Source organism: Leguminivora glycinivorella, chromosome 11 (assembly GCF_023078275.1).
Source record: "Leguminivora glycinivorella isolate SPB_JAAS2020 chromosome 11, LegGlyc_1.1, whole genome shotgun sequence".
NCBI classification, from domain to species: domain Eukaryota; kingdom Metazoa; phylum Arthropoda; class Insecta; order Lepidoptera; family Tortricidae; genus Leguminivora; species Leguminivora glycinivorella.
In genome coordinates, this window is record NC_062981.1 from 12,116,849 (window position 1) to 12,141,751 (window position 24,903).

General features: G+C 38.0%; 3 protein-coding genes across 4 annotated transcripts; all 3 read left to right on the plus strand.

The window, feature by feature from the left end:
• The first annotated feature begins 1,171 nt into the window (after nt 1-1,171).
• Nucleotides 1,172-4,626, plus strand: LOC125230845 (enoyl-[acyl-carrier-protein] reductase, mitochondrial-like). Of its 2 annotated transcripts, none has more exons than XM_048136085.1 (2): nt 1,172-1,493; nt 3,408-4,626. In XM_048136085.1, exons 1-2 carry the CDS (start codon nt 1,262-1,264, stop codon nt 4,256-4,258), a joined length of 1,083 nt encoding a protein of 360 aa, XP_047992042.1. In that variant the 5' UTR covers nt 1,172-1,261; the 3' UTR covers nt 4,259-4,626. The 2 variants fall into 2 exon arrangements, with proteins under 2 accessions (XP_047992042.1, XP_047992041.1); XM_048136084.1 differs by lacking the exon at nt 3,408-4,626 and adding an exon at nt 1,697-2,658.
• Nucleotides 4,627-9,235: 4,609 nt separating this feature from the next.
• Nucleotides 9,236-13,425, plus strand: LOC125230848. The gene is made up of 4 exons (XM_048136091.1): nt 9,236-9,876; nt 10,822-10,965; nt 11,727-11,812; nt 12,976-13,425. Exons 1-4 carry the CDS (start codon nt 9,768-9,770, stop codon nt 13,183-13,185), a joined length of 549 nt encoding a protein of 182 aa, XP_047992048.1. The 5' UTR covers nt 9,236-9,767; the 3' UTR covers nt 13,186-13,425.
• Nucleotides 13,426-14,146: 721 nt separating this feature from the next.
• LOC125230844 lies at nt 14,147-24,803 on the plus strand. Its single transcript, XM_048136083.1, has 12 exons — nt 14,147-14,210; nt 15,417-15,492; nt 15,597-15,718; nt 17,904-18,059; nt 18,450-18,602; nt 19,709-19,869; nt 20,215-20,344; nt 21,863-21,979; nt 22,463-22,626; nt 23,568-23,652; nt 24,119-24,162; nt 24,613-24,803. The coding sequence occupies exons 3-12, from the start codon at nt 15,631-15,633 to the stop codon at nt 24,793-24,795; spliced, it is 1,281 nt and encodes a 426-aa protein (XP_047992040.1). The 5' UTR covers nt 14,147-14,210; nt 15,417-15,492; nt 15,597-15,630; the 3' UTR covers nt 24,796-24,803.
• The last annotated feature ends 100 nt before the right edge of the window (nt 24,804-24,903 follow it).

Consider the following 24,903-nt stretch of genomic DNA (forward strand, 5'->3'; position numbering starts at 1 on the left):
TTTTTGTTAAAAAGTTTATTTATTTGTTGATTTTTAGTGGTTCCTATTGATATTATATGTATCAATCCGAATATATGTACAGTAGTGAAAGAATTATCCTTTAACTCCTAACCATTGAGGAGTTGACCTTCCATCATCAGCTCAGCCACATAAAATTATTACCATCAGGCGTAAATACTGGTGTACCTTTGAAAAATATACTAAAAACATTACATGTGCCTATAACATTTGAAGAGTTCCCTCGATTTCTCCAAGATCCCATCATCAGACCCCGACTTGGTGCCAATGGGACCATCTCGGGGTTATACCCGTTCGATCAAAAAAAATAATTTTGAAAATCGGTCCACAATTCTCGGAGATATCGAGTAACATACATACAAAAAAATAAAATAAAAAAACATTCAGTCGAACTGAGAACCTCCTCATTTTTTAAGTCGGTTAAAAATACGTAGTAGGTATTTAATAGTATGACTTGAGGATGTCCTAGAGCGTTACAATGAAGAGGCACACTCAAAGGTTATGACAGATGGCGCCACCCCTATTAGTCCATACGTGAGAGCGAGAAGATGATATGTTTTTTCTCTCGCTCACATATGAATGACAGTGACATGCCATGCCTAGACACTTGCACATGCACAGGCGCCGCCTGGCGGGATAAATTAATGTCAGTGTGCCTCCATGGTGCCTCCTCATTGAGAGGATCTATGTAAATAATTCATTACGGAGAGCAAGATTCTCGCAATGAGGAGGCACACAGCCAATTTATCCCGCCAGGCGGCGCCTGTGCAAGTGTCTAGGCATGCCACTGTCATTCATATGTGAGAGGTGGTGAGAGAGAGAAAAAACATATCTTCTCGCTCTCACGTATTAAATTCGTTATCTGTGCAATGGACTAATAGAGTGGCGCCATCTGTCATAACCATCAATCTGTGAAAGAATGTCCTATAATATTTATTTATTTATTTATCGAGTGTGCCTTCTCATTTGCGAACTGTGTTTGCCAGACTACATGGATTAACTTGAAAAGCGAGCTTTATCTATAATATAATTGGAACGTGATTGGAACAAAGTTGTTTTCATACAATGTTGGTAGCACTGCCACTAAAACGTCACGGCTGTCACTGTCAGTCAAATGTCATTGTCATTTGTTTTATCAAAATATGTCGTGTTTTGTATAGTTATTGATAAAAAAAGATATTAACCCTTATAAATCATACTAAAAAGTAGCTGAAAATTTTGTGTAAACCTACAGAAGCTAACTATGGCCCTCCTTCCTTTAGGACTACTTTTATTAAAATCTACAAAATGTTACGCGTCAAGGCGCGTACCGGTGCGAAATTTGATGTCGAAACAGTTAGTTTACAGTAAATTTGGAGATCCTCTGTGTGTTGTGAAGTTCCGAGAAAGTGCTATACCACAACTAGGAGACCTGGAAGTACTTGTGAGAATGCTAGCTGCCCCAATCAACCCAGCCGATATCAACACCATACAAGGTATTACAGTAACAAATTTGCGGTGTTATATGTGCATGTATTCCACGCACCACATTCATAAAGTATTTTTTGTGATGTGTTTTTTTACTTTGTTATGGTTGCATGAAGAGAAGACAAAGGTATTTTTTTTGTTTTGTTTATATGTATTGTAACATCTATTTGGTTACAACATAAAATATCATGACACTTTTATATTGTTTTAGGAAAGTATCCAGTAAAGGTTGATCTGCCATCAATTGCGGGTAATGAAGGTGTGGGAATTGTTGAAGATGTTGGTAAAAATGTTGAAGGCATTTCTCCGGGAAACAAGATTATTGTTACAAAACCTGTTCAGGGAACTTGGAGGAACTATGCCACATTCTCTAAAGATGTAGTCAGAGTTATTCCAGATAATTTAGGACTAGTTGAGGCTGCCACACTTACTGTCAATCCCTGCACAGCATACAGAATGCTGACTGATTTCAAACCGGTCAGAGATGGACTGATTGTCATTCAAAATGGAGCCAATGGTGCTTGTGGACAAAATGTGATCCAGCTATGTAAAGCTTGGGGTGTCAAAAATATTGCTGTTGTTAGAAAGAGGCCAGATATAGATGACCTAAAGAAATTTCTGGAAGGCCTTGGGGCTACCCATGTGCTCACTGAAGAGGAGTTAAGGACCACAACTATATTCAAAGATAAAGTTATTGCCAAACCTACTTTGGCTCTCAATTGTGTTGGTGGAAAGAGTACCACAGACTTGTTGAGGCATTTGGAACATTCTGGTGCTATGGTGACCTATGGAGGCATGTCACGGGAACCAGTCATAATACCAACTTCTGCATTTATTTTCAAAAATTTGTCATTCTTTGGATTCTGGATGACAAAATGGAATGAAAAGGCTGATAATAAGGCAGATAAAGAAGTAATGATGCGTGATATTGTTGATTTGATGAGTGACCAAAAATTGAAAGGTCCAGTTCATAAGCTGGTCAAATTTGACAATTTCCAGGAAGCCATTGGCAATGCCCTGTCATCAAAGGGATTCACAGGATGCAAATATATCTTAGATTTTAGTTAGACCATTAAACATATTATATTAATTTAGTTTATGATGTGTAAGTAACACACTAGACATTATTTATGTTCCACTATAAGCTTGTTTAAATAAACATGATTATTTTTACAGTTATGATTATTTTTGAGTTTTGTATTTTTGGTGGTGGGTTGTTATATTTATTTGCGTATTTATTTTTATTTTTGCGGTGGGAGGGTGGGAAAATTAATTGCATGTAAAAAATACGCAAGTAATTATAACAGGTTAGCACTGATTGACTTGCACGTTATCTATTCGCGGATTAGCAAAGGAAAGTTCTAGTTTACGGTTTTACAGTTTTGTTTATCTATAGTCAAAGAAATGTCTGCAGAGAAAATTAGTTTATTGTAGTATGACAGAAAAATTGGCAGAGAGACTTTGTACATCTAAAGGCTAATCACCCTCATATAAGAGATAACATTTTGGCTCTGGGTCCCACTTATTCTGACACTCCCCATTTTCCCAGTACTAATGACGCCAAAAGATAATTCGTATGACAGATGAATTTGACACTTGATTTGTATTGACCGGGATAAAGAACATGATTAGCCGGGTCCCCACAGAGCGACGCAATTTCCTCGCGCGGCAAACGTATTATGTAGACGTGCTTCGATTAAGGCTGAACGCGCGTTTTGCTCGACCGAGGCACCTCAGTTTTTTGGACGTCTACCGCGCGAGGAAATTGCCACGCGACGTGCCTTGCTCTGCGTGGACCTGGCTATTACCATTTTTATTGTTTTTGAGTTACATGCATCTTGGTCATTGGTCTGTGAGTTAAAATAGCATTACCTGAGACTGTTTACTGTGCGACTTACACTCATTGCATTATGAATTTTCAGGATTGCGTCCAGATTTGCCCAACTTACCCCATGTCGCTGGAGATGAAGGTGTTGGCGATGTAATGGAAATTGGCGCTAAAGTAACCTATGTAGAGCCAGGCCAAAGAGTAGTCCTGTCTTCCCGACAGCTAGGAACATGGAGGTACTATGGTATTTACAAGGAAAAGGATGTCCATAAAATCCCTCCCAACATTCCTTTAGCTGAAGCAAGTATGCTTACAGTAGCACCTGTTAGTGCCTACAGATTGCTACATGACTATAAGCAAAAACCACTATGTTCTGGACAATATATTGTTCAAAACGGGGCTAATAGCGCTATCGGGCAAAGTGTAATACAGATTTGCAAAGCCATGGGAGTCTACACACTTAATATTGTTGCAAATCACTGTGGGTATGAATCTGTGAAAGAGCACTTGTTAAGTATAGGCGCTACAAAAGTTTATACCCTGGAAGAAGCTGAAGAATTGGCGTGTTGTGGTCTAAGTTTTCAGCGACCAACATTAGCACTAAACTGTATAGGAGGGAGATATGAAGATGTTATGCTTAGGCTTCTTGAACGCTGCGGAGACATGGTATATTACGGAGGTGCCTACTGTCTACCTGTAAATCAATACATGCGCTGTGATGTTTGGTTTCACAGGTTCCGATTGTCTGATTGGGACGAAAATACTACAAATGTAGAGAAAGAACTTACATATAAATATATACAAGAACTCATAGTAATGGGGAAGTTTAATGCGCCTATGTATGAACCTGTGATGCTGAAGTATTTTGACTATGCTCTCAGGAATACGTGTCGTTGTGAAGCTTTTTCGACCCTAAATTATGTGTTCGATTTTACATTGATTTAAATTACGGAATTAAAAATCAACAAGTCCTATTAGTTGAATTTGTCCTTGTTATACTTTTGTATACCTATATTTTAAATTTTATAAAAAAAATGGAAAACGGAGTAATGTTCATTTGTAATATACTTACTTATTTGTAGCTTGTAGGTATGTTTCATTTTTCGGTACTCGGTAGGTATAATTATGTACTTAAGTATAATAATGTGATTAATAGAAATTTAATGCTAACTAACTCAATCTTTCGCTTTAATTCAGGAGGAATAATATAATTATTAGAATCATTGTTCAACCTCTAAGGTAACGGACCCAATCATGGACAGTTTAAGAAAAATTTTCGCCTCTTTTTGATATTTCACTCATAAATGTAAAAATTCTAATAAATGTAAAAATTCAATTTTTTGCTATCAAGTGATGAAGGTGAAAAAAAAAGTGCTTACTTTCCTTAAATTCTCAAGGCTGATTTTTATATATGTGTTAGAGCACGTTGTTAGAAATTGGTTATCATCAATGCCAGACCGTTTCCGCCGGCCATAACTTTTACCAGACGCGACAAAGTTGGCAAAAAACGACTCTAACTTACCTCATTTTCTCAAGCCTGATTTTGATATATGATACGCAGGGACCTATAACTAGACCGTTTGTAAGCAGCCAGACCAATCGGATGGACCCAACCATCCGCCAGACCGACTTAAAGTTTCGATATGAGCATTAGTAGAATTGAAATATTCCGGGTCTATAAAAGCTAAAAACTTGAATTTTCTACATTAAGCTACGTGTATATTGTATACTTGACGTAATAAGCGACTTTCAAAAATTTTACTTCTAAGGAAATAAAAAAATGAAAGTTTATATGTGGTGCAAGATTAATTTTAAGCTATGAATTTTATTTACACTGCGTAAGTACATGTGTATTTTATTATAAATATAACTTTTACCAGACGCGACAAAGTTGGCAAAAAACGACTCTAACTTACCTCATTTTCTCAAGCCTGATTTTGATATATGATACGCAGGGACCTGTAACTAGACCGTTTGTAAGCAGCCAGACCAATCGGATGGACCCAACCATCCGCCAGACCGACTTAAAGTTTCGATATGAGCATTAGTAGAATTGAAATATTCCGGGTCTATAAAAGCTAAAAACTTGAATTTTCTACATTAAGCTACGTGTATATTGTATACTTGACATAATAAACGACTTTCAAAAATTTTACTTCTAAGGAAATAAAAAAATGAAAGTTTATATGTGGTGCAAGATTAATTTTAAGCTATGAATTTTATTTACACTGCGTAAGTACATGTGCATTTTATTATAAATATAACTTTTACCAGACGCGACAAAGTTGGCAAAAAACGACTCTAACTTATCTCATTTTCTCAAGCCTGATTTTGGTATATGATACGCAGGGACCTGTAACCAGACCGTTTGTAAGCAGCCAGACCAATCGGATGGACCCAACCATCCGCCAGAACGACTTAAAGTTTCGATATGAGCATTAGTAGAATTGAAATATTCCGGGTCTATAAAAGCTAAAAACTTGAAATACTGCTTTCTCTGTTGGAGTCTTTTCGGAGAGAGAACAGTCGTGGGTTTTTATATTGGACTCCATACATTTCGCTAATCTTCTCCTTCCAAACAGACTCTAATCTTACTATTATTTTGTTATGATGGGAGTTATTATGTAACATTATTTGTATGTCTTTCCCATCACGGAACAATGGTATTCCGGACCTTTGGGAGGCGTGCGCGGGGCCGAAGCCAACACGTAGAGGCCCTTTCGACACTTTAATGAAATGTAAGGGGTACACCGAGCGGATGTTGCCCTTGCCCGTATCATGGGACACACGCAGAGGCAACACCCGCCAGGGTGTAAGGACTATTTGAGAGTTAATGGAATCTAAAATGAACTGGTCTATTTTGATGAAAGTGATGGACTAAATACTGGGCTATGGATAAAAAACCGGACGCCTGCCTAATAAAACGGTATCCAATTTTATTTCCGGCAGACGGTGACTCGTCCCCACAAGATGGGCCCCCACAAAAAGCGACATTATTATTATTACTAACGGAGTAAAATTTGGTTGTACTTGGTTAGTAAAGTACCTATTGTTACTCCACATTTTTAAGTCAGCTTTCCAATAATAGTAGGTGACTATTAATATTTAGTATTGTTTTTAAATATTACCTAACAATTAAGTAAAAATTGGAATAGATCTGATATTTGTTATGACTTTTAAAAATAGTAGAATGCTTTTTATTGTATTCTAGTAACACGTCTTTGATTGCAAATCTAAACTTCAACTCTATTATAACCCGTGTAGGGGATGAATATTCAAAATTAACGTTCAACAACTTTTCTTGCATTATTCAACGATTATGCTTTTGTAAAAAAGTATAAAATAAATTGAAATATATTCGATGTTGATTATTATTCTATCTTATATTGTAATAATTAGTATATGCCATATTTATACATAGTGTGAGGTCCCTCGCCCACAAATTAAAAAGGATCGATCTTAAAACTAATTTTAAACCACCTTGTTCGACGACCGAAAAAAAAGTTTAATTTACTTTTCTTCTTTTATTTATAATAAAATACACATGTAGTTACGCAGTGTAAATAAAATTCATAGCTTAAAATTAGTCTTGCACCACATATAAACTTTCATTTTTTTATTTCCTTAGAAGTAAAATTTTTGAAAGTCGCTTATTACGTCAAGTATACAATATACACGTTGCTTAATGTAGAAAATTCAAGTTTTTAGCTTTTATAGACCCGGAATATTTCAATTCTACTAATGCTCATATCGAAACTTTAAGTCGGTCTGGCGGATGGTTGGGTCCATCCGATTGGTCTGGCTGCTTACAAATGGTCTAGTTACAGGTCCCTGCGTATCATATACCAAAATCAGGCTTGAGAAAATGAGGTAAGTTAGAGTCGTTTTTTGCCAACTTTGTCGCGTCTGGTAAAAGTTATATTTATAATAAAATACACATGTACTTACGCAGTGTAAATAAAATTCATAGCTTAAAATTAATCTTGCACCACATATAAACTTTCATTTTTTTATTTCCTTAGAAGTAACATTTTTGAAAGTCGCTTATTACGTCAAGTATACAATATACACGTAGCTTAATGTAGAAAATTCAAGTTTTTAGCTTTTATAGACCCGGAATATTTCAATTCTACTAATGCTCATATCGAAACTTTAAGTCGGTCTGGCGGATGGTTGGGTCCATCCGATTGGTCTGGCTGCTTACAAACGGTCTAGTTATAGGTCCCTGCGTATCATATATCAAAATCAGGCTTGAGAAAATGAGGTAAGTTAGAGTCGTTTTTTTCCAACTTTGTCGCGTCTGGTAAAAGTTATGGCCGGCGGAAACGGTCTGGCATTGATGATAACCAATTTCTAACAACGTGCTCTAACACATATATAAAAATCAGCCTTGAGAATTTAAGGAAAGTAAGCACTTTTTTTTTCACCTTCATCACTTGATAGCAAAAAATTGGCCGATGGGCCGAACTAGAAAATATGCACACATTAACCGCCGATATTAACTCTACATTGTCCCAAAGTTTCATCCTTGAGAATTTGAGGAAGGTCTGGCGGGCCTGGGCTCTGGGTCTATAATGCAGGAAGTAAAACGCATTCAAGTTTACACCGAGTATTATTTTTTTATTATTTTTTACATGAACTCAACTCTCTTAGCAACATTACTAAGGATTCGTCTTGATATTTTTTTTCAGTAAACTGATGAATTTTATCTTGTCGCCAAATCCTTCAGAAATAACCGAATTAATTGAAACTTCAAAATGAAACAGCTCTACAACTCTAGTTTATGGTACATAGCCGTCAGTTTTTAGAAACTTTTTTTTTTATTATTAGGAGCCTGTTATGTCCCACTGCTGGGCAAAGGCCTCCCCCCTCTTTTTCCAATCTTCCCGATCTCGGGCAGTTTCGGGCCAGTTGTTAAGGAAGCAATCCAAGTCGTCCCGCCATCGCCGGCGGGGTCTGCCGGATCCTCGCGTTAGGCCGGGTTGCCACTCTGTGGCAATCTTAGCCCACAGCTCACTCGGCATGCGGCAGACGTGTCCAGCCCAGTCCCACTTTAGCTTGGCCGCTTTCCGAGCCACATCGACAATTTTTGTCTTGGAGCGCAGCGCAGTGTTCCGGATACGATCCATTAATTTTACGCCTAATATGCTGCGCTCCATAGCTCGCTGGCAAACCCCGAGTTTGGACCTCTGAGACGCTGTTAAAGACCAAGTTTGTGCACCGTAGGTGAGAATTGGAAGTATGCACATGTCCATGAGTCTCCGCTTGAGTGACAATGGGAGATCACCTTTCATCAGATGTTTCATGGACCAATAGCTCCTCCAGGCGTTTCCAGCCGTCGTTCGACTTCCTTCTCTTGTCGCGCCTGGAAGGAAACTAGTTGGCCCAAGTAAATGTACTCCTGGACATGTACAACAGATTCTCCGTTTATCTGAATCCTACACGGGGTGCTACAATTGGTCATTAGCTTGGTCTTCGACATATTCATCTCAAGTCCAACCTCGAGGCTCGCGTCGCATAGATCTTGTAGCATTGATTGTAGCTCGGAAGCAGTTGAGGAGAATAAAACGATGTCGTCAGCGAATCGAAGATTGGTTAGTCTTCTATCTCCGACGACAAGGCCCCTCCCTCCCCAACTTGGCACAAGCTTCCGGAAGACTTGTTCCAGTGTGCTGGTAAATAGTTTCGGCGACAACGGATCTCCTTGTTTGACTCCCTTTTGAATGTTGAAGGACGGACCGGTGGATTGTAGTTTGATGGCGGCTGTACTATTTTGATATATAATAATTTTAGATACTTATTTTTAAGGATTTGTGTTTTTTTGTCCATAATGGCATCACCGTCCATTATGGGGTATTTCACCTTCACCTTACTTACAACTATGATTGTATCTTTGATTGTAACCTTGAGCTTGTGTCCATTGAATCAATTTCTAATTGAATTTCCCCCTGCTGGAAGCCGGTTTTTGCCATATAAAGTTCGTAGGGCAAGAAAGGGCAAAATATAACTGTACTCTGTCGAGCCCATAGTCAGCAGAAAAGCGCAAAATTTAAATTTCCTTTGAGATACAACCGTGTAAACGGGCCCTTACGCACATGTTGCAGTTACAGACAAGTTTTGTTTGCCAGACTTTATATGAAGACCCAAAAAAAATACTGCTGGTTTGCGTCAAAGTGACAGCTGTCATTGACAGCCTGTCAAGCTTGAAAAGCAAGCAAAGGAGATCGATTCGATTGAAATTTAGCGAAATAGTGTAATGTTTGTGTATTTTTCTTTTAAATTGATAATAACTAATCCATTCATAAATCGGCAAAGGATTTATAGTTCACGGTTAAGCTTCGTGATTCTTATATAAAGTGTTATAAACCGAAAACCGCCTAGATTTTTCGTAATTATTCGGTCGGTGACCAAAAATAAATTTAGAATTTATTTAGGTGCAACTTTATTTTAAGTTATGGATAAAGAAAACTATGAAACCTATGAATTCTTGCCTGCGTCTGGAAGCAGTGCAGAAGCGGAACCCTATCAGTTCTTTGTCGTGCAAGACGATGGGACGTTTCTTAGTAAGTTTTTGCAAAATTATTTTATTTTATTTTACAAAATGATGAATTAATGAATTGTTGGTTGGTATATACACCCATAAGCATTTGAAATAGAAAAACAATTTGCGGTACGATAAATAAATACACGTTGTTGTACAGTGAAATATTAAAATATATTATAGTGTTTGGTATGGCGAAATTATATTATTTTGTTGATATTAGACCTGTATTAAAATCACACCTGAAAAGGTTTATCTGTTTAAATCCAAAAGGTTTCTTACAAACATTATTTTGTAGGTAATTCTTGTATATTATAAAGAAGCTATATATAGATAGAGCTTTAGACATCGTGTTTAGTAAAACATCCCACTTTGTAGCTTACCATAAAGACGAGATTTGCTTATATCTTTATCCCTTGGAGTGATGGCCGGTCGACTCCCGGCCGATTACGTCAATCAAATTTGAAATTTGATTAATTACAATAAAATCCAAATGACTTAAAAATCAGTCTAGCACCCAAGGAGATATATGAATAAACTGACAAAGCAGCCTAAGCCAGGCTACGAAAGAGAAATCCAGGCAAACATGTTTTATATTTAACCTCCTGTGGTTCAATGTCCTAATACTAGGACAAAATACCTACAATGAAATTTGAATCTATGTTAAATGGAATTGAGTTGCTTTTGTGTTGATTCGTTCGATTTTCAAACAAAAGAGAGAAATCCAAGCAAACATGTTTTATATTTAACCTCCTGTGGTTCAATGTCCTAATACTAGGACAAAATACCTACAATGAAATTTGAATTTACGTTAAATGGAATTGAGTTCCTTTTGTGTTGATTTGTTCGATTTTCAAACAAAAGAAATTCAGCCCTGTTTTCTAGTACCATTGATTCAAATTTGTTTGGCAATTTTTTTGTATGGTGGGCTGCTAGAGGATAAATGTATTTTGAATATATTTTCCAGTTAACAGACAAGTGCAATATGTGACCCAAGTGCAAGACCCCCAGGAGGTTCTAGAAGGGGAGCAAGCCTGCACCATGCTGGATGTGGCTCCGCAGCAGTTCTATGTCGACATTGATAATACCACTGAAATGATCTCTGTACCAGGTACAATGTCTTCTTTGAACACTTTCAGTGTCAATAACCCGTTAGTCGAGTTCGTTTTGTATTGGAAATGTGGTGCTTAGCACTAAAATTGTTAACACATGGAGCGACCTATCACCTAAATTATATATTAGTTATGGACACACATATGTCTATAGGTCGCTCCACAGGTCAGTAAACATGGTTCTGTTTCCCCTTGACCGAATATTATAATGCCATTTGATACAATATTAAACCTATCTGTCAGCAAAATCAGTAGTTGGCACACATTTATAAATATTTGTGTGAAGAGTGGGTAATGTTTTATAAGGTGTAGGATTTTGTTAATTTTAATTCTAAATCTTATACTATTAAACAAGCAATTCTTGTATATTTATTTATTTATTTATTTATATATACCGACGATCTTGGAAACCGCTCTAACGATTTCGCTGAAATTTGTTTTGTGGGGGTTTTCGGGGGTGAAAAATCGATCTAGCGTAGCCTTAGATCCCGGAAAACGCGAATTTTCGAGTTTTCATGAGTTTTTCTTTCGCATTTGTAAACGTAAAATATGGTCCTTAATTTCGCCGCGCGCGCATCGATTCCGCTTAGCTCAGTCGCACGAGGTCGGTCTAATGTACGCGTTTTTGTTTTTTGTCTTTTTTTTTTGTTTTTGTATTTATAAGAGTTTTTTTTTTATCTAAAGACGTGATATATTAAAATAGAACCGAGCGAAGCTCGGTCGCCCAGATATTAAAAAATATAATTTGTCACTATTTCAGACCAGTTCACCATACCAGAAGGGACCAGCAACTTGTATGCGAACAGCTACCTTTTGCAACCTGAACCTGCGGCCCCAGTAGAACAGGTATTTCCTCTATAGCCTGACAAAAAAAGTAGAATATAATAGAGGGGCGCCACCGTCTACGTAAACTGTTTTGCATGTGGCAACTTTTGTATGTGTACTTGGCATTTGATTAGTTCACGAGCTTCTTCTTATCATGTGAAGGGATCATAAGTCCTAAACTGAATAATATTTTGGCGTCCATAGGTTACGGTGACCACTTTCCATCAGGCGGACCGTATGCTTGCCACATAGTATAAAAAAACCGGCCAAGAGCGTGTCGGGCCACGCTCAGTGTAGGGTTCCGTAGTTTTTCGTATTTTTCTCAAAAACTACTAAACCCATCAAGTTCAAAACAATTTTCCTAGAAAGTCTTTATAAAGTTCTACTTTTGTGATTTTTTTCATATTTTTTAAACATATGGTTCAAAAGTTAGAGGGGGGGGACGCACTTTTTTTCCTTTAGGAGCGATTATTTCCGAAAATATTAATATCATCAAAAAACGATCTTAGTAAACCCTTATTCATTTTTCAATACCTATCCAACAATATATCACACGTTGGGGTTGGAATTTAAAAAAATATCAGCCCCCACTTTACATGTAGGGGGGGGGCACCCTAATAAAACATTTTTTTCCATTTTTTATTTTTGCACTTTGTTGGCGTGATTGATGTACATATTGGTACCAAATTTCAGCTTTCTAGTGCTAACGGTTACTGAGATTATCCGCGGACGGACGGACGGACGGACGGACGGACAGACAGACATGGCGAAACTATAAGGGTTCCTAGTTGACTACGGAACCCTAAAAAGTTCTTAAACTAAAATTGTATGTACACTGTTACCTCCTTATTGATAAACGTCCACTAAAGTTATCAACAGGATAAAGTTCGTTTGTCACTTTTTATCACATACAGGCTCCCCACAGACAGTCTTAAAAATTCATAATCTTAAAAAAAAATTGTATGCAAATTGACAGTTCAAACTGACACTGACAGATTGACTGACAGTTTGAACTGTCAATTTGCATACAATTTTTTTTTAAGATTATGAATTTTTAAGACTGTCTGTGGGGAGCCTAATACGTCGGAAAGGGACAAACGAACTTTATCGGCTTGATAACTTTACTGAACGTATATTAAGACTAATAAAAGTATTAAAATGAAGAATTTTAAACTATATTTCAGGTCAAAAACAAAATAGAACTAAAACCAATATTACAAGCTGACAATTCTGTCATTGAAACTAATAAGCAGGATGGTTTGTCAGGAAATAACTTAACAGAGGTAAGCAATTTGGGTCACTATCAAGTTTACCTTATCGCTAAACGACTATTTCGGCTAGATGTCAGAAAATTTAAATATACAGTCAGTATAAAGTCAATTCAGCTGGGATGACATGAAAGTAGAATACTCAATCAGCAAAAAGTCAATTTAACTGGATGGCTAAGACTTATAATGAATGAGTAGTCAAACGTCTGGAAATATACATAGTCCGTATGATTAGCATATCTAAAAAGCCAAAAGTGTAGTTAGTTAATTGACGTCAACACAGAACTATTCAGTAGCAAAACGTCCGGAAATATAATGTGTCATTGCCATGGTTTATAAATATGTAACAGAACAGTTCTTATTAACAGTGCGAGAAGGTTTGAATTCTCAAGACACTTAAGCATTTTAAAACCAGACGTTTTGCTAACGGGTCGTTTGGCGTTTATTCTATTTAGCAATAAAAAAATTAAACAATCCAGATTTTTTGCTCCTTGACCGTTTAGCGTTCATGTCTGTTTTGTAATACAGACATTCGAAGATGTCTGTATTACAAAACAGACATGAACGATAGCTCTGTCTTTTAGCGATAAGGTAAATTTGATAGTGACCCAGCAATTTTATCCACATAAAATATTATGAATGGGAAAGTGTGTGTCTGTTTGTTAGACAGTCTTTCACGGCAAAACGAGGCGACGAATCAACGTCATTTTTTACGTGGAGATAATTGAAGAGATGGATAATGAAATAGGATACTTTTTGTCTCTTTCTAATTCCGCACTTCGCTAAAACGAGGGGAGGAAGTTTGTATGGAGCATTTAGGAATTTTCGAATTTAACGCGAGCGAAGCCGCGAGAAAAAGCTAGTAATAACATAAAATAAACTGTCAAACAAGTCTGTCAGTAAATAAGAACAAAGAAAACTATAGGTATCCTTTTCTCTAGCACCCTAAAGAAAAGGATGCATATAATTTCTCTATGTTCTTATTTACTGACAGACTTGTTTGACAGAGTATATAAAATTTTTGTTTACAGATAACTTTAACAGACGACCAGTATCATGTACTGGAACAGAAAGGCTGGATACTACTTGAAACTAACGAAAGGTGTATGTCCTAGACACGTTAGGGCTACATGATATAACCAATAATGAAAGTAAGTTATTTGTGCCCTAAGGCTCTAGTCCCACCAAAAGCGAGTAATCAATGAGCTATCGACAATAGAAACGAACAAATGATAGTCGCTCCAGTGTAAATAAAAGACAGGTTAACGCCGTGGTTTGCGTGGGCGACGGTCGCGCGATGGTCGCGCGACGGCGATGCGACGCATACGAAGTCAAACGGTATGGAAGTTCGATCGCGGTCGGCAAGCGACAGTTCATCGCTCGGCAACGAACTATCATCGTGTCTCTTTTTAACCCCCGACGCAAAAACGACGGGGTGTTATAAGTTTGACGTGTCTGTCTGTGTGTCTGTTTGTGTGTGTGTCTGTCTGTGGCATCGTAGCTACCGAACGGATGAACCGATTTAGATATTTTTTTTTGTTTGAAAGCTGAGTTAGTCGGGAGTGTTCTTAGCCATGTTTCATGAAAATCAGTCCACTATGTCGCGGTCGGGGGTTTATTCAAAATTTTAATTTTGTGGTTAGGTTATATTTACACGGGTTTATTTTTGTGTTCGTTTCTATCGCCGAAAGCTCATAGCCTGCTCGCTTTTGGTGGGACCTGTGCCTAATATAGTGTGAATTTTCTGAGATGAACTTTTCGCTTTAGCCGTAATCTGTTAAACAAAGGCCTTTGTTTCTATTATTCACGGCGGCTAGCTCCCGTTTAAACGGCACGTGCTATAGTCTCAGTGTAGTTAAAAAGCAACTATCACGATAGTAATACGGTTCAAATCCATAAAAAGACCTTTCGGAGATAACACTTTTTTTCATCTTCAAAAAAGTTACCTGCATACTGCAAACTGTTTAATAAATTTGAACCTTATTGCTATCACGATAGTTGCTTTTTAACTACACTGAGACTTTAGCACGTGCTGTGGAAACGGGAGCTAGTCGACGGGAATAATAGAAACAAAGGCCTTTGTTTAACAGATTACGGCTAAAGCGAAAAGTTCATCTCAGAAAATTCATACTATACCTACTATATTATTTGCTTAATGCTTTGATCTTCGTTCCCTTTACCAAAATGTATGATTCTCAAAACGAATTACTGTCATAAAGTATCCCTTCCATTTATACTTCCTTTATTCATTTAAAATCTTCCATTACTACAATTAAAAGCTAGTTTATGTACCTAAAAAGTTTTTTTTTTTTAACTTTGCTAGTAAGTAATCTTGTGTTAATAATATGTGTTTGCAGAACTAATACAAAAGCTTAAAACAGATGATACACCTCCTAGTACAACTGAAGTCAGGGTAACTGAAACTGAACCTGGGTAAGCAATTAAAATTAAACTACAACGTATTATTTGAATTTTGATGTACAGCGCCACCTAGTGAGTTCTCAACTTAAACTAAAAATTAACTATTATTGTTTTAGCTTGCTAAAGATAGAGTATCCGCCACTAAGTGAAATGGATATGGAGCAGTTGAATTGTGCCCAAAAGGAAAGTAAAGTAGAAGAAGCATCAGAGTTACCCCTGATGGTAGATGATAAAAAAGGTTAGTGACCTTAACATTTTGTCAGGATAGTGTAAAAATGTAAGGCGTGAATCACTTGTAGGTACTTGATCTGCCTGATAGAGCGAAAGAAATGTTCTTAGAAGAAAAAGAATTTAAAATTATGCACCTAAAGTCGCCGTCAATAGAAATTGCGAACAATGTAAACAAACCTGTAGTCGAAATTTCGAACTGTGTTTAATTTCCTTTATAACTCGTCAATGTGCATCACATGATGATCCTAAAACAACCAGAGCAGTGCTAATACGGATATTACCACAGAATATATAATAGTACAAGTACAGAAGGCTCACTCCTTTGATGTCCACAAAATGCCGCCATTCTAAATTCTTACCTACACTAACAAGCGGAGCGCACGCGAGCAGCCGACATTGAATTCTATTGCCGCGCGAAGGTCGTCACCACTGAATGGGCCGCATCACGAACTGCTCTCTTGTCAAAAAGCGTTCTCGGCATGGCCCCCAGAGTGTACAACAAGCTACCTGAGCATATACGGAGATTATGTGACACAACATTATTTAAAAAGTCCGTTAAAGAATTTTTGGTCAGCAAGGCTTTTTATTCTTGCCATGAATTTCTAACTGAAAACCTTGACTAATTTTTGTAGCTTATTAATAAATTAATTCTAAGAAATTATTATTGTATACCTGTAGTTCTAATTCAATTCAATTTATTTAATAACTTTTATTGTTGACATCTCATTCTGTTGTAAATATTTGTTTTAGTGCATGATGCATGATAATTTATATTATCAATGATTCACAAAACTTTCGTATGCCCTCGGGTACGACATAGTGAAACAAGAATGTATACCTGTAACCATCATATACACCTATGTTCGACGAATAAAGAATTTGTAATTTGTAATTTGAATTTGCGGCCGCCGACATGTACTTGTAGCGCGGCGATAGAATGGCGGAGTGAGCCGCCCCTGATATTACATTGGCTGGTTTGTTTACATTGTTCACAATTTCTATTGTCGGCGACTTTACCTATATTGTAACGAGTCATGTGCTTCCAGTAGCTAGAGCTACGAGCTTGTGCAATCTGTACAGTCAACCAATTGGAACCCTAGGCCACTGTAGAACTATGTCATAGTGACGTTATAAATCAGGTTGTAAGAAACTCTTACTGCTTGTCATTTTGACATGGTTGTAGAGTGCCCTAGGGTTCCAATTGGTTGACTTTACCTCGAAGTTGCTTGCAGTAGCTGTCGCTAATGTTTGATTAATTGTATGTCACAGGCTGTGACTCACAGCAACTTAATCCGCCTGTTATGTATATCCAAATCACGTGAGTGGCTAAGATACATTGCCAAGAAGGAATGGTATATTAAATAAATAAATAATATCTGGGCAACCGAGCTTCGCTCGGTTCTGTTTCGTATCCTTGACATGTGTCGCCATCTAGTTCAAAAATGAATAGTACCTACATCGAGCGAAAGAATTCTCAGCCTTAACAACACAACTACTCCACACGAGATGGCGCGCATTTCGCCACAAAAACTCAAATAGTGTATTTTCTATTCGTTTTAGCCTTGACCTGTGTCGCCATCTAGTGTTTGCAATAAATAGTACTTACATCGACCGAAAGAATTCTGTCTTAACAGTACAACTACTGCACACGAGATGGTGCGCGAAGAAAAACGCATGAAAACTCGAAAATTCGCGTTTTCCGGGACCTAAGGATAAGTTAGACCGATTTTTCACCCCCAAAAACCCCCACATAACAAATTTCTGCGAAATCGTTAGAGCGGTTTCCGAGATCGTCAGTGTAAATAAATATATATATAAATAAATAAATAAATAAATAAATAAATATACAAGAATTGCTCGTTTAAAAGTATAAGATATTGGGGACACCTTACACATATCAACTTAGCCCCAAACTAAGCAAAGCTTGTACTATGGGTGCTAAGCGACGATATACATACTTAAATAGATAAATACATACATATATAGGTACATAGAAAACATCCATGACTCAGGAACAAATATCTGTGCTCATCACACAAATAAATGCCCTTACCGGGATTCCAACCCAGGACCGCGGCTTAGCAGGCAGGGTCACTACCGACTGAGCCAGACCGGTCGTCAAATTGGTATATTCATATTTTTTTCAAGTTACTCATACCTCGAACCACGTATACAATGTTATTTGTTTGCAGATCAACGAATCGAGAAATCCCAATGGACGGAGAAATCTATCGTAAAGAAAACAGAAACGTCTAGCAAAGCTCAGGCAGAAAGTCTTTACTCCGGGGTTTGTGACAACTGGAGAGATGAGAACGTTCTACGAATACGCACTGACTTCTGTTTAAAGGGTAAATTAAATGAGTTTATCGTCAAGATCTAGGTAGCTGGGTCCAAATACGGCAGCACGCACTTTTTGCTGCGACTTGCATCGTCCGACACACATCTACATTAAACATTTGCCGCGCGAGCACATTTTCTCGCGACGTGCCTCGCTCTGTGTGGACCAAGCTATTAAAGTAGTACTGTTTAACCCTTTGAACGCCAAGGTCTACTAAAAGTCAAGGTCTAATAACAACTAAAAGTGTTATGGCTTTGTGTTTAACTTACTGTCAGTTACGTTGTATATTCGCTCTTCACCCTCTTTTCGTCTACACCATTTTTTGACACGCAAGGAAAGGCTTTCAAAAGGTTGAAATCCAATAAGGCTTAGTTTTCAAACCTATTTTGTATTCTTTCAGATATTCCAGACAAGATTGTTTTAGGAAAAACTAAAAATGGAAAGCGGCTAGTTTGCCGGGTCATGAAAGCGGACGAAAATGTTGCTAAAGAAACCCAACATTCTGACGCAGAAGTGGACAGCATTTCTGACTCGATTGGTTCTAGCGATTTGGGTAAGCACCTAAAGTTTGATATCATTTGGAGCCATTTCCTACTCCTGCCACAGAATATATAATAGTACAAGTACAGAAGGCCCACTGCTTTGATGTTCACGAAATGCCGCCTTTTTAAATACCTACAAAATTCTTACAAAGAAACGACAGGTGATAGGGTTACCAATGGATCCAAACGAATTAATTACTCACATAAAATGTTATACTATTATATTCAAGTCTTGGGTATTTTCTAGTTATATAATTATACTGTATTTATATATTTTTGTTCAAGTTCCAACATCATAAGCCTTATTGAACTTTTCCGTGGGAAGTAGATCTGTGTAAGAATGTCTTATGGTTTGGTATGGTCTATTTTATTTAATATGTCTATTTAACTAAGTATTATTAGCCATTCCACACGCGGACATCGCTTAAAAAACCTGACGACGTAAAGTAACAATAGAAAGTGCGAACGTGCATTCCGTGAGAACGCGCGCCACCCCTGAGTAGGCCGCAAACTCGCGGCCGCCAGGATGTACTTGTAGCGCGGCGATAGAATCACGGAGTGAGCCGCCCCTGCTCCTGCTAAGCTCAAAATCCATTTAACATACATACTACGTTTATTTATAAGACAAACAGTCAAGACTGACTTTTCAACTTGAAAATTGGAACTTATGATTTTCTATAGCCTCTTGGCGCCCAATGTACTTTCTGAAGTACATTTGGTTTCAATGGAATTTTAACTTTCATGTAAACAAATAAAATATATTTTCTTATGTTTCTAAATTTTTTCGAACAAATGAAATTGAATTCAATCTCAAGTACAATAAGAATCAAAATTCCCTTGCAAAAATTTAGTATGGTGGGCGCTACGAGGATAGGGTTAACCCTGACTGTCTCGCTCGCGGTATAGTAGCGATGAGTTGTTGGACCCACGGAAATATATAAACCTACTCACATACATGCCCAACAATGGCTATTTCTCTCACATCCCTAGCGAAGTAGTTAACTTCAGTGAAGTAATGGCGACTGACGTCCTAATCGTGGGGCCTGATGTAGGCATAAGATACGTCAATTTTCCATCTTAATCCAGAGACTAACAAATTCCCACCAACGTGTTTCAGGCGACGACAAACTAGACAGCATATTCAGGATGTGCTTCACAGAAAGCACCGTCAAGTACAGGAGCGCTGATGTGGCGTTCGCAGAGAAGGTCATCCGCAACCTGGTGCGGCTGCCCGCCGTCAAGCCCGCTGTGGCCAACCGCCACGTGCTCGTCACTAAGGTATACACATACATACATCCATAATATTATAAATGGGAAAGTGTGTGTCTGTTTGTTTGTCCGTCTTTCACGGCAAAACGGAGCGACGAATTGACGTCATTTTTTAAGTGGATATAGTTGAAGGGATGGAAAGTGACATAGGCTACTTTTTGTCTCTTTCCAACGCGAGCGAAGCCGCGGGCAAAAGCTAGTAATATTATAAATGGGAAAGTGTGTGTCTGTTTGTTTGTCCGTCTTTCACGGCAAAACGGAGCGAGTGGAGATAGTTGAAGGGATGGAGAGTGACATAGGCTATTTTACCTATTATCCATATCAGTAAGTATCAATTACCTTATTTTATTCCAGGTAGTAGTGACACATGAAGACGCAAACCTCATAGAGAGCCTGCCCACGCTGGTGACTGGCGAAGTCGTGCCGGCGGAGAAAACTTGGCGGTTCGTTCACCGACCAGAATTATATGCTACGGCGAAAGATGGTAATTATATCTATTTATTACCTACACGTGGAAAATGAAGTAGGTAGGTAGACAGATACTGCAAAATAGTTAGTTTTCTCGTATAGATAAACAATATCTGGGCAACCGAGCTTCGCTCGGTTCTGTTTCGTATCCTTGACATGTGTCGCCATCTAGTTCAAAAATGAATAGTACCTACATCGAGCGAAAGAATTCTCAGCCTTAACAACACAACTACTCCACACGAGATGGCGCGCATTTCGCCACAAAAACTCAAATAGTGTATTTTTCTATTCGTTTTAGCCTTGACCTGTGTCGCCATCTAGTGTTTGCAATAAATAGTACTTACATCGACCGAAAGAATTCTGTCTTAACAGTACAACTACTGCACACGAGATGGCGCGCGAAGAAAAACGCATGAAAACTCGAAAATTCGCGTTTTCCGGGACCTAAGGATAAGTTAGACCGATTTTTCACCCCCAAAAACCCCCACATAACAAATTTCTGCGAAATCGTTAGAGCCGAGATCGTCAGTGTAAATAAATATATAAATAAATAAATAAATAAATAAATAAATATACAAGAATTGCTCGTTTAAAAGTATAAGATAATGACATTAATGACAGTCAAGAAATTTTAAATTTTTATGGTAGCTCCTCAAGAGTGAAAAGTTGATACAATTCCGAGGGAAAATACCTTCTCGGCCTTGTTTCGGTGTGATGGTTTTCATTACCTATTAGGACGTGCTTTAGGTACACCTTAGCCGTTCTAAGACTTCTAAATAGTAATCTTGTACCTAGTTATTAAGTGTGTATCGAATGGAGCAGACTCGTTTACCACGTCAAATCCTGCTGGGAGAGGTTGCAGATGCAAAGAGACCGGTCGGACGGCCAATGCTGCGCTTTAAAGATTGCGTGAAGCGTGTCATGGTCACATTTGATATTCCATGCAACCAGTGGCAGCGGCTGGCCGAAGACCGACCCACGTGGCGCCGTGTTGTCCATGACGGTCAATCCAAGCACGACAACGCCTGGTTCTCCTCCTTGAATGATAAACGCATGAGGCGTCACGAGCAGGCCTCTAACCCCCGCCCATCTGGGGGAGCATACACCTGTCGTGTGTGCGGACGAGGGATCCTCTCTCGAATTGGGCTATACAGCCACGAACGTAAGTGTCGCAAGGATGCTGCTTGAATCATCTGTTATAGATGCAAAGGCCTGTTATTAGTTATTAAGTTAATTAAAGGAAGATAGTACTATCCTGGAGTTCTTCATTTTTCCTAAGAAGATCTTAGATTGAGGAGTACATCGAACACTGCTTATAGTAAATTTTTAACCCCTGGAACGCCGTTGTCAAAAATTTGCTACTGAATTAATAACTTTCAATTTGTTAGTTACAGTTTAAATTGCCTGGGACAGATCCGGAACAAGGCGCTTGAGGGGTTAATAACGAACAGTTCCACACTTTTGTTAGGTTACTGGGAAACGAAACTTATTCTAAACTGGAATAGGGTTTACTAATAAACACATTTTATTACAGAACTATCACAAGCAATAGACAGCTATTCCGGGGTGGACCACAATTTCCTGCACATTCACATCCACGAGATACGATTACAAGATATCGTGCGGACATCAGTCACTTTGAACAAACGACGTGAGTTATATCATCGACCTACTCGCCACTTCTTTCGTTTATAATCACTCGTGCCATCCACGATGTGCCGCAGTTTGTGAAATATAAACTTGAACAAAATGACGTTACGAGTCAAGTGGCGCGTCGTGAATGATACGATCGTTGCAAATGCAAATTTTAGGGCTTTCGACCGCGAAGTCTGATAGACAAGCTATATTGTCGTGATAGAACAAAACCCTTTGTGCCCCAAAATTATCAAAACGGTCAATTCAGTCTCTAGTATCTTTGTGTAGTGTACAGCTTATGTTATATAAATGAGCGTTTAGCTCAATACCTAAAGGTCCTAAAGCCAAATACACGGATGTACGAACAACACGTAGCATACAATACGTAGTTTAATATACTTCTAGGACTGTTATAATTATTCAGTCTAATTTTAATATTATAGTAGATGCATCATTTTAAAATAAATTACTTAAAAGAATAATAACGTGTTCACTTCAGGCCTGGAATTGTCAAGCACGCAGCACTCAGAAAGGATATTCATACCGGCCCTGCCACTGAACGCATCCAACGACGTGGAACCAGAAAACACCATGTTTGGCTACGCCTGCGGGACTTGCGCCGCCATATTTAGAACAGAGAGAGACCTTAATACACATCGAGAGGTAATATCACATAATTTACAGTTATATTCATACCTACCACTCCCACTGGACGCTTACAATGATGTGGTAACAGAAAAACGTTTTTTCTTGCTTCACTTTTTAGGGTTCCGTAGTCAACTAGGAACCCTTATAGTTTCGCCATGTCTGTCTGTCCGTCCGTCCGTCCGTCCGTCCGTCCGTCCGTCCGCGGATAATCTCAGTAACCGTAAGCACTAGAAAGCTGAAATTTGGTACCAATATGTATATCAATCACGCCAACAAAGTGCAAAAATAAAAAATGGAAAAAAATGTTTTATTAGGGTACCCCCCCTACATGTAAAGTGGGAGCTGATTTTTTTTTTCATTCTAACCCCAACGTGTGATATATTGTTGGATAGGTATTTAAAAATGAATAAGGGTTTACTAAGATCGTTTTTTGATAATATCAATATTTTCGGAAAAAATCGCTCCTAAAGGAAAAAAAAGTGCGTCCCCCCCCCCTCTAACTTTTGAACCATATGTTTAAAAAATATGAAAAAAATCACAAAAGTAGAACTTTATAAAGACTTTCTAGGAAAATTGTTTTGAACTTGATAGGTTCAGTAGTTTTTGAGAAAAATACGAAAAACTACGGAACCCTACACTGAGCGTGGCCCGACACGCTCTTGGCCGGTTTTTTTTTAATCACGTCACGTTTGACGTGTTGCTTCCCTGTCACACTTACGTGCGAATTTATAAGTGCGACAAAGGGGCAACGCGTCGCACGTACAAGGTTTGCGGTACGCCCTCTTTAATGTGCAAGTGGCGCCCTCTGAGCATATCTTGGGTACTGTATTGTATCTGCGGTAGAGCACACAAATGGGTTATGTGCCTACTAGAAGGTATTTTTTTAATCATCAATTTGTTTCTAGAGATTGATATGTCTGTAGCTACAGTATAAAACGCCGGTTATTTTTTTGCAGACTCATAAAATGGACACGGATGACAGATTGACCATAGACACACGAGAAGAAAACCACAACAAAAATGGGATCCTTGTTCTATCCGGTAAATGATTCAAATTATTAGTCTCAATTAGAGATGGGCCGAATATTCGGTAAATATTCGGTATTCGGCAAGTTTTTCAATGTTCGTATTCGGCCGAATAATTCGGTTGCTTTGCCGAATATTTACCGAATAAACAAAGTAAAAAAATAATGAAGATCTTACGTATTCCTTTGGATAATAAGCTCCTATTTTAGTAGCTTTCTAAGGAACTACTAGAAAGAGATAATTGCCTATGCGTCAAAATACAAATATAAAGTTGGAAAAACCGTAGTTTAAGAGTGAGAAGAGTTTAGAGTTGTTTTAACTAAGTTTTAGTTAAATTCACTAAATCGTAATAACATATGTAGTTCTAGTAACATATGTAACCATTATCAATCATTTAATAGTTTTTTCTTAATCTCTAGTCTCAATGAACATTTACATTCAAAAGAAAAAAAGGTTACATATACTTTTTTCCTTTTTTCAGATCCTCTCAATAAAACTAAAACGTATGCCTGCATGCAATGCAATGTAAGTACCATACTGCACTTTTCAAAGTTAAGAATAGGTAAAAGGTTCAAATTCTATTGACATCTAATTGATCGAATAAACACCTCTATGCTCACGCTTAAGGCTCATTTAGAATGAGCAAGAAATCGGATGCTCAAACGCAGTCTCGTATCCGTCACAGACAATTTGGCTATAAGGGCCAGTTGCATCAACCACAGTTAGCAGACACATTAACGTCACGCAGCAGTCTATGGAAATTCGCATACAAAAAAAATATGCGAACGCTAAATTCGGTAATGGAATTGGGCGGTTTTGTGCAACCGACCCTAATTAACAAATCAAAGGTTACAATTTCTACATCAAATGTTTGAAATCGCCGTTTCAGGGCTTTAAGATCCATTTAGGATTATTGAGGAGCGTAGCATTGTAATGAAACTCGCATACTGTCTAAATTAGCCCAATTTTTTGCAGTCCAAGTTCCAAAGACTGAACAACTGCCAACGGCACGTGAAGACCCACATGGCACCCGTGGACAGCGAAAACCCGGACGACAAGAAAAGGGTGTACAAATGTAAAATATGCTACAGCTTTTTCCACCACGCTCCTACGCTGTTGAAGCATATTATGAAGAGCCATATTAAAGTGGATAAATAATTTTAAAATCTTGTTTTATTTAAATTTACAATGTTAGGTTAGGTTTGAAACAAAAACCCAATGTCCAGTAGGTACAGTCAAGTGCAAAAATATGTATCGAAAAAATCG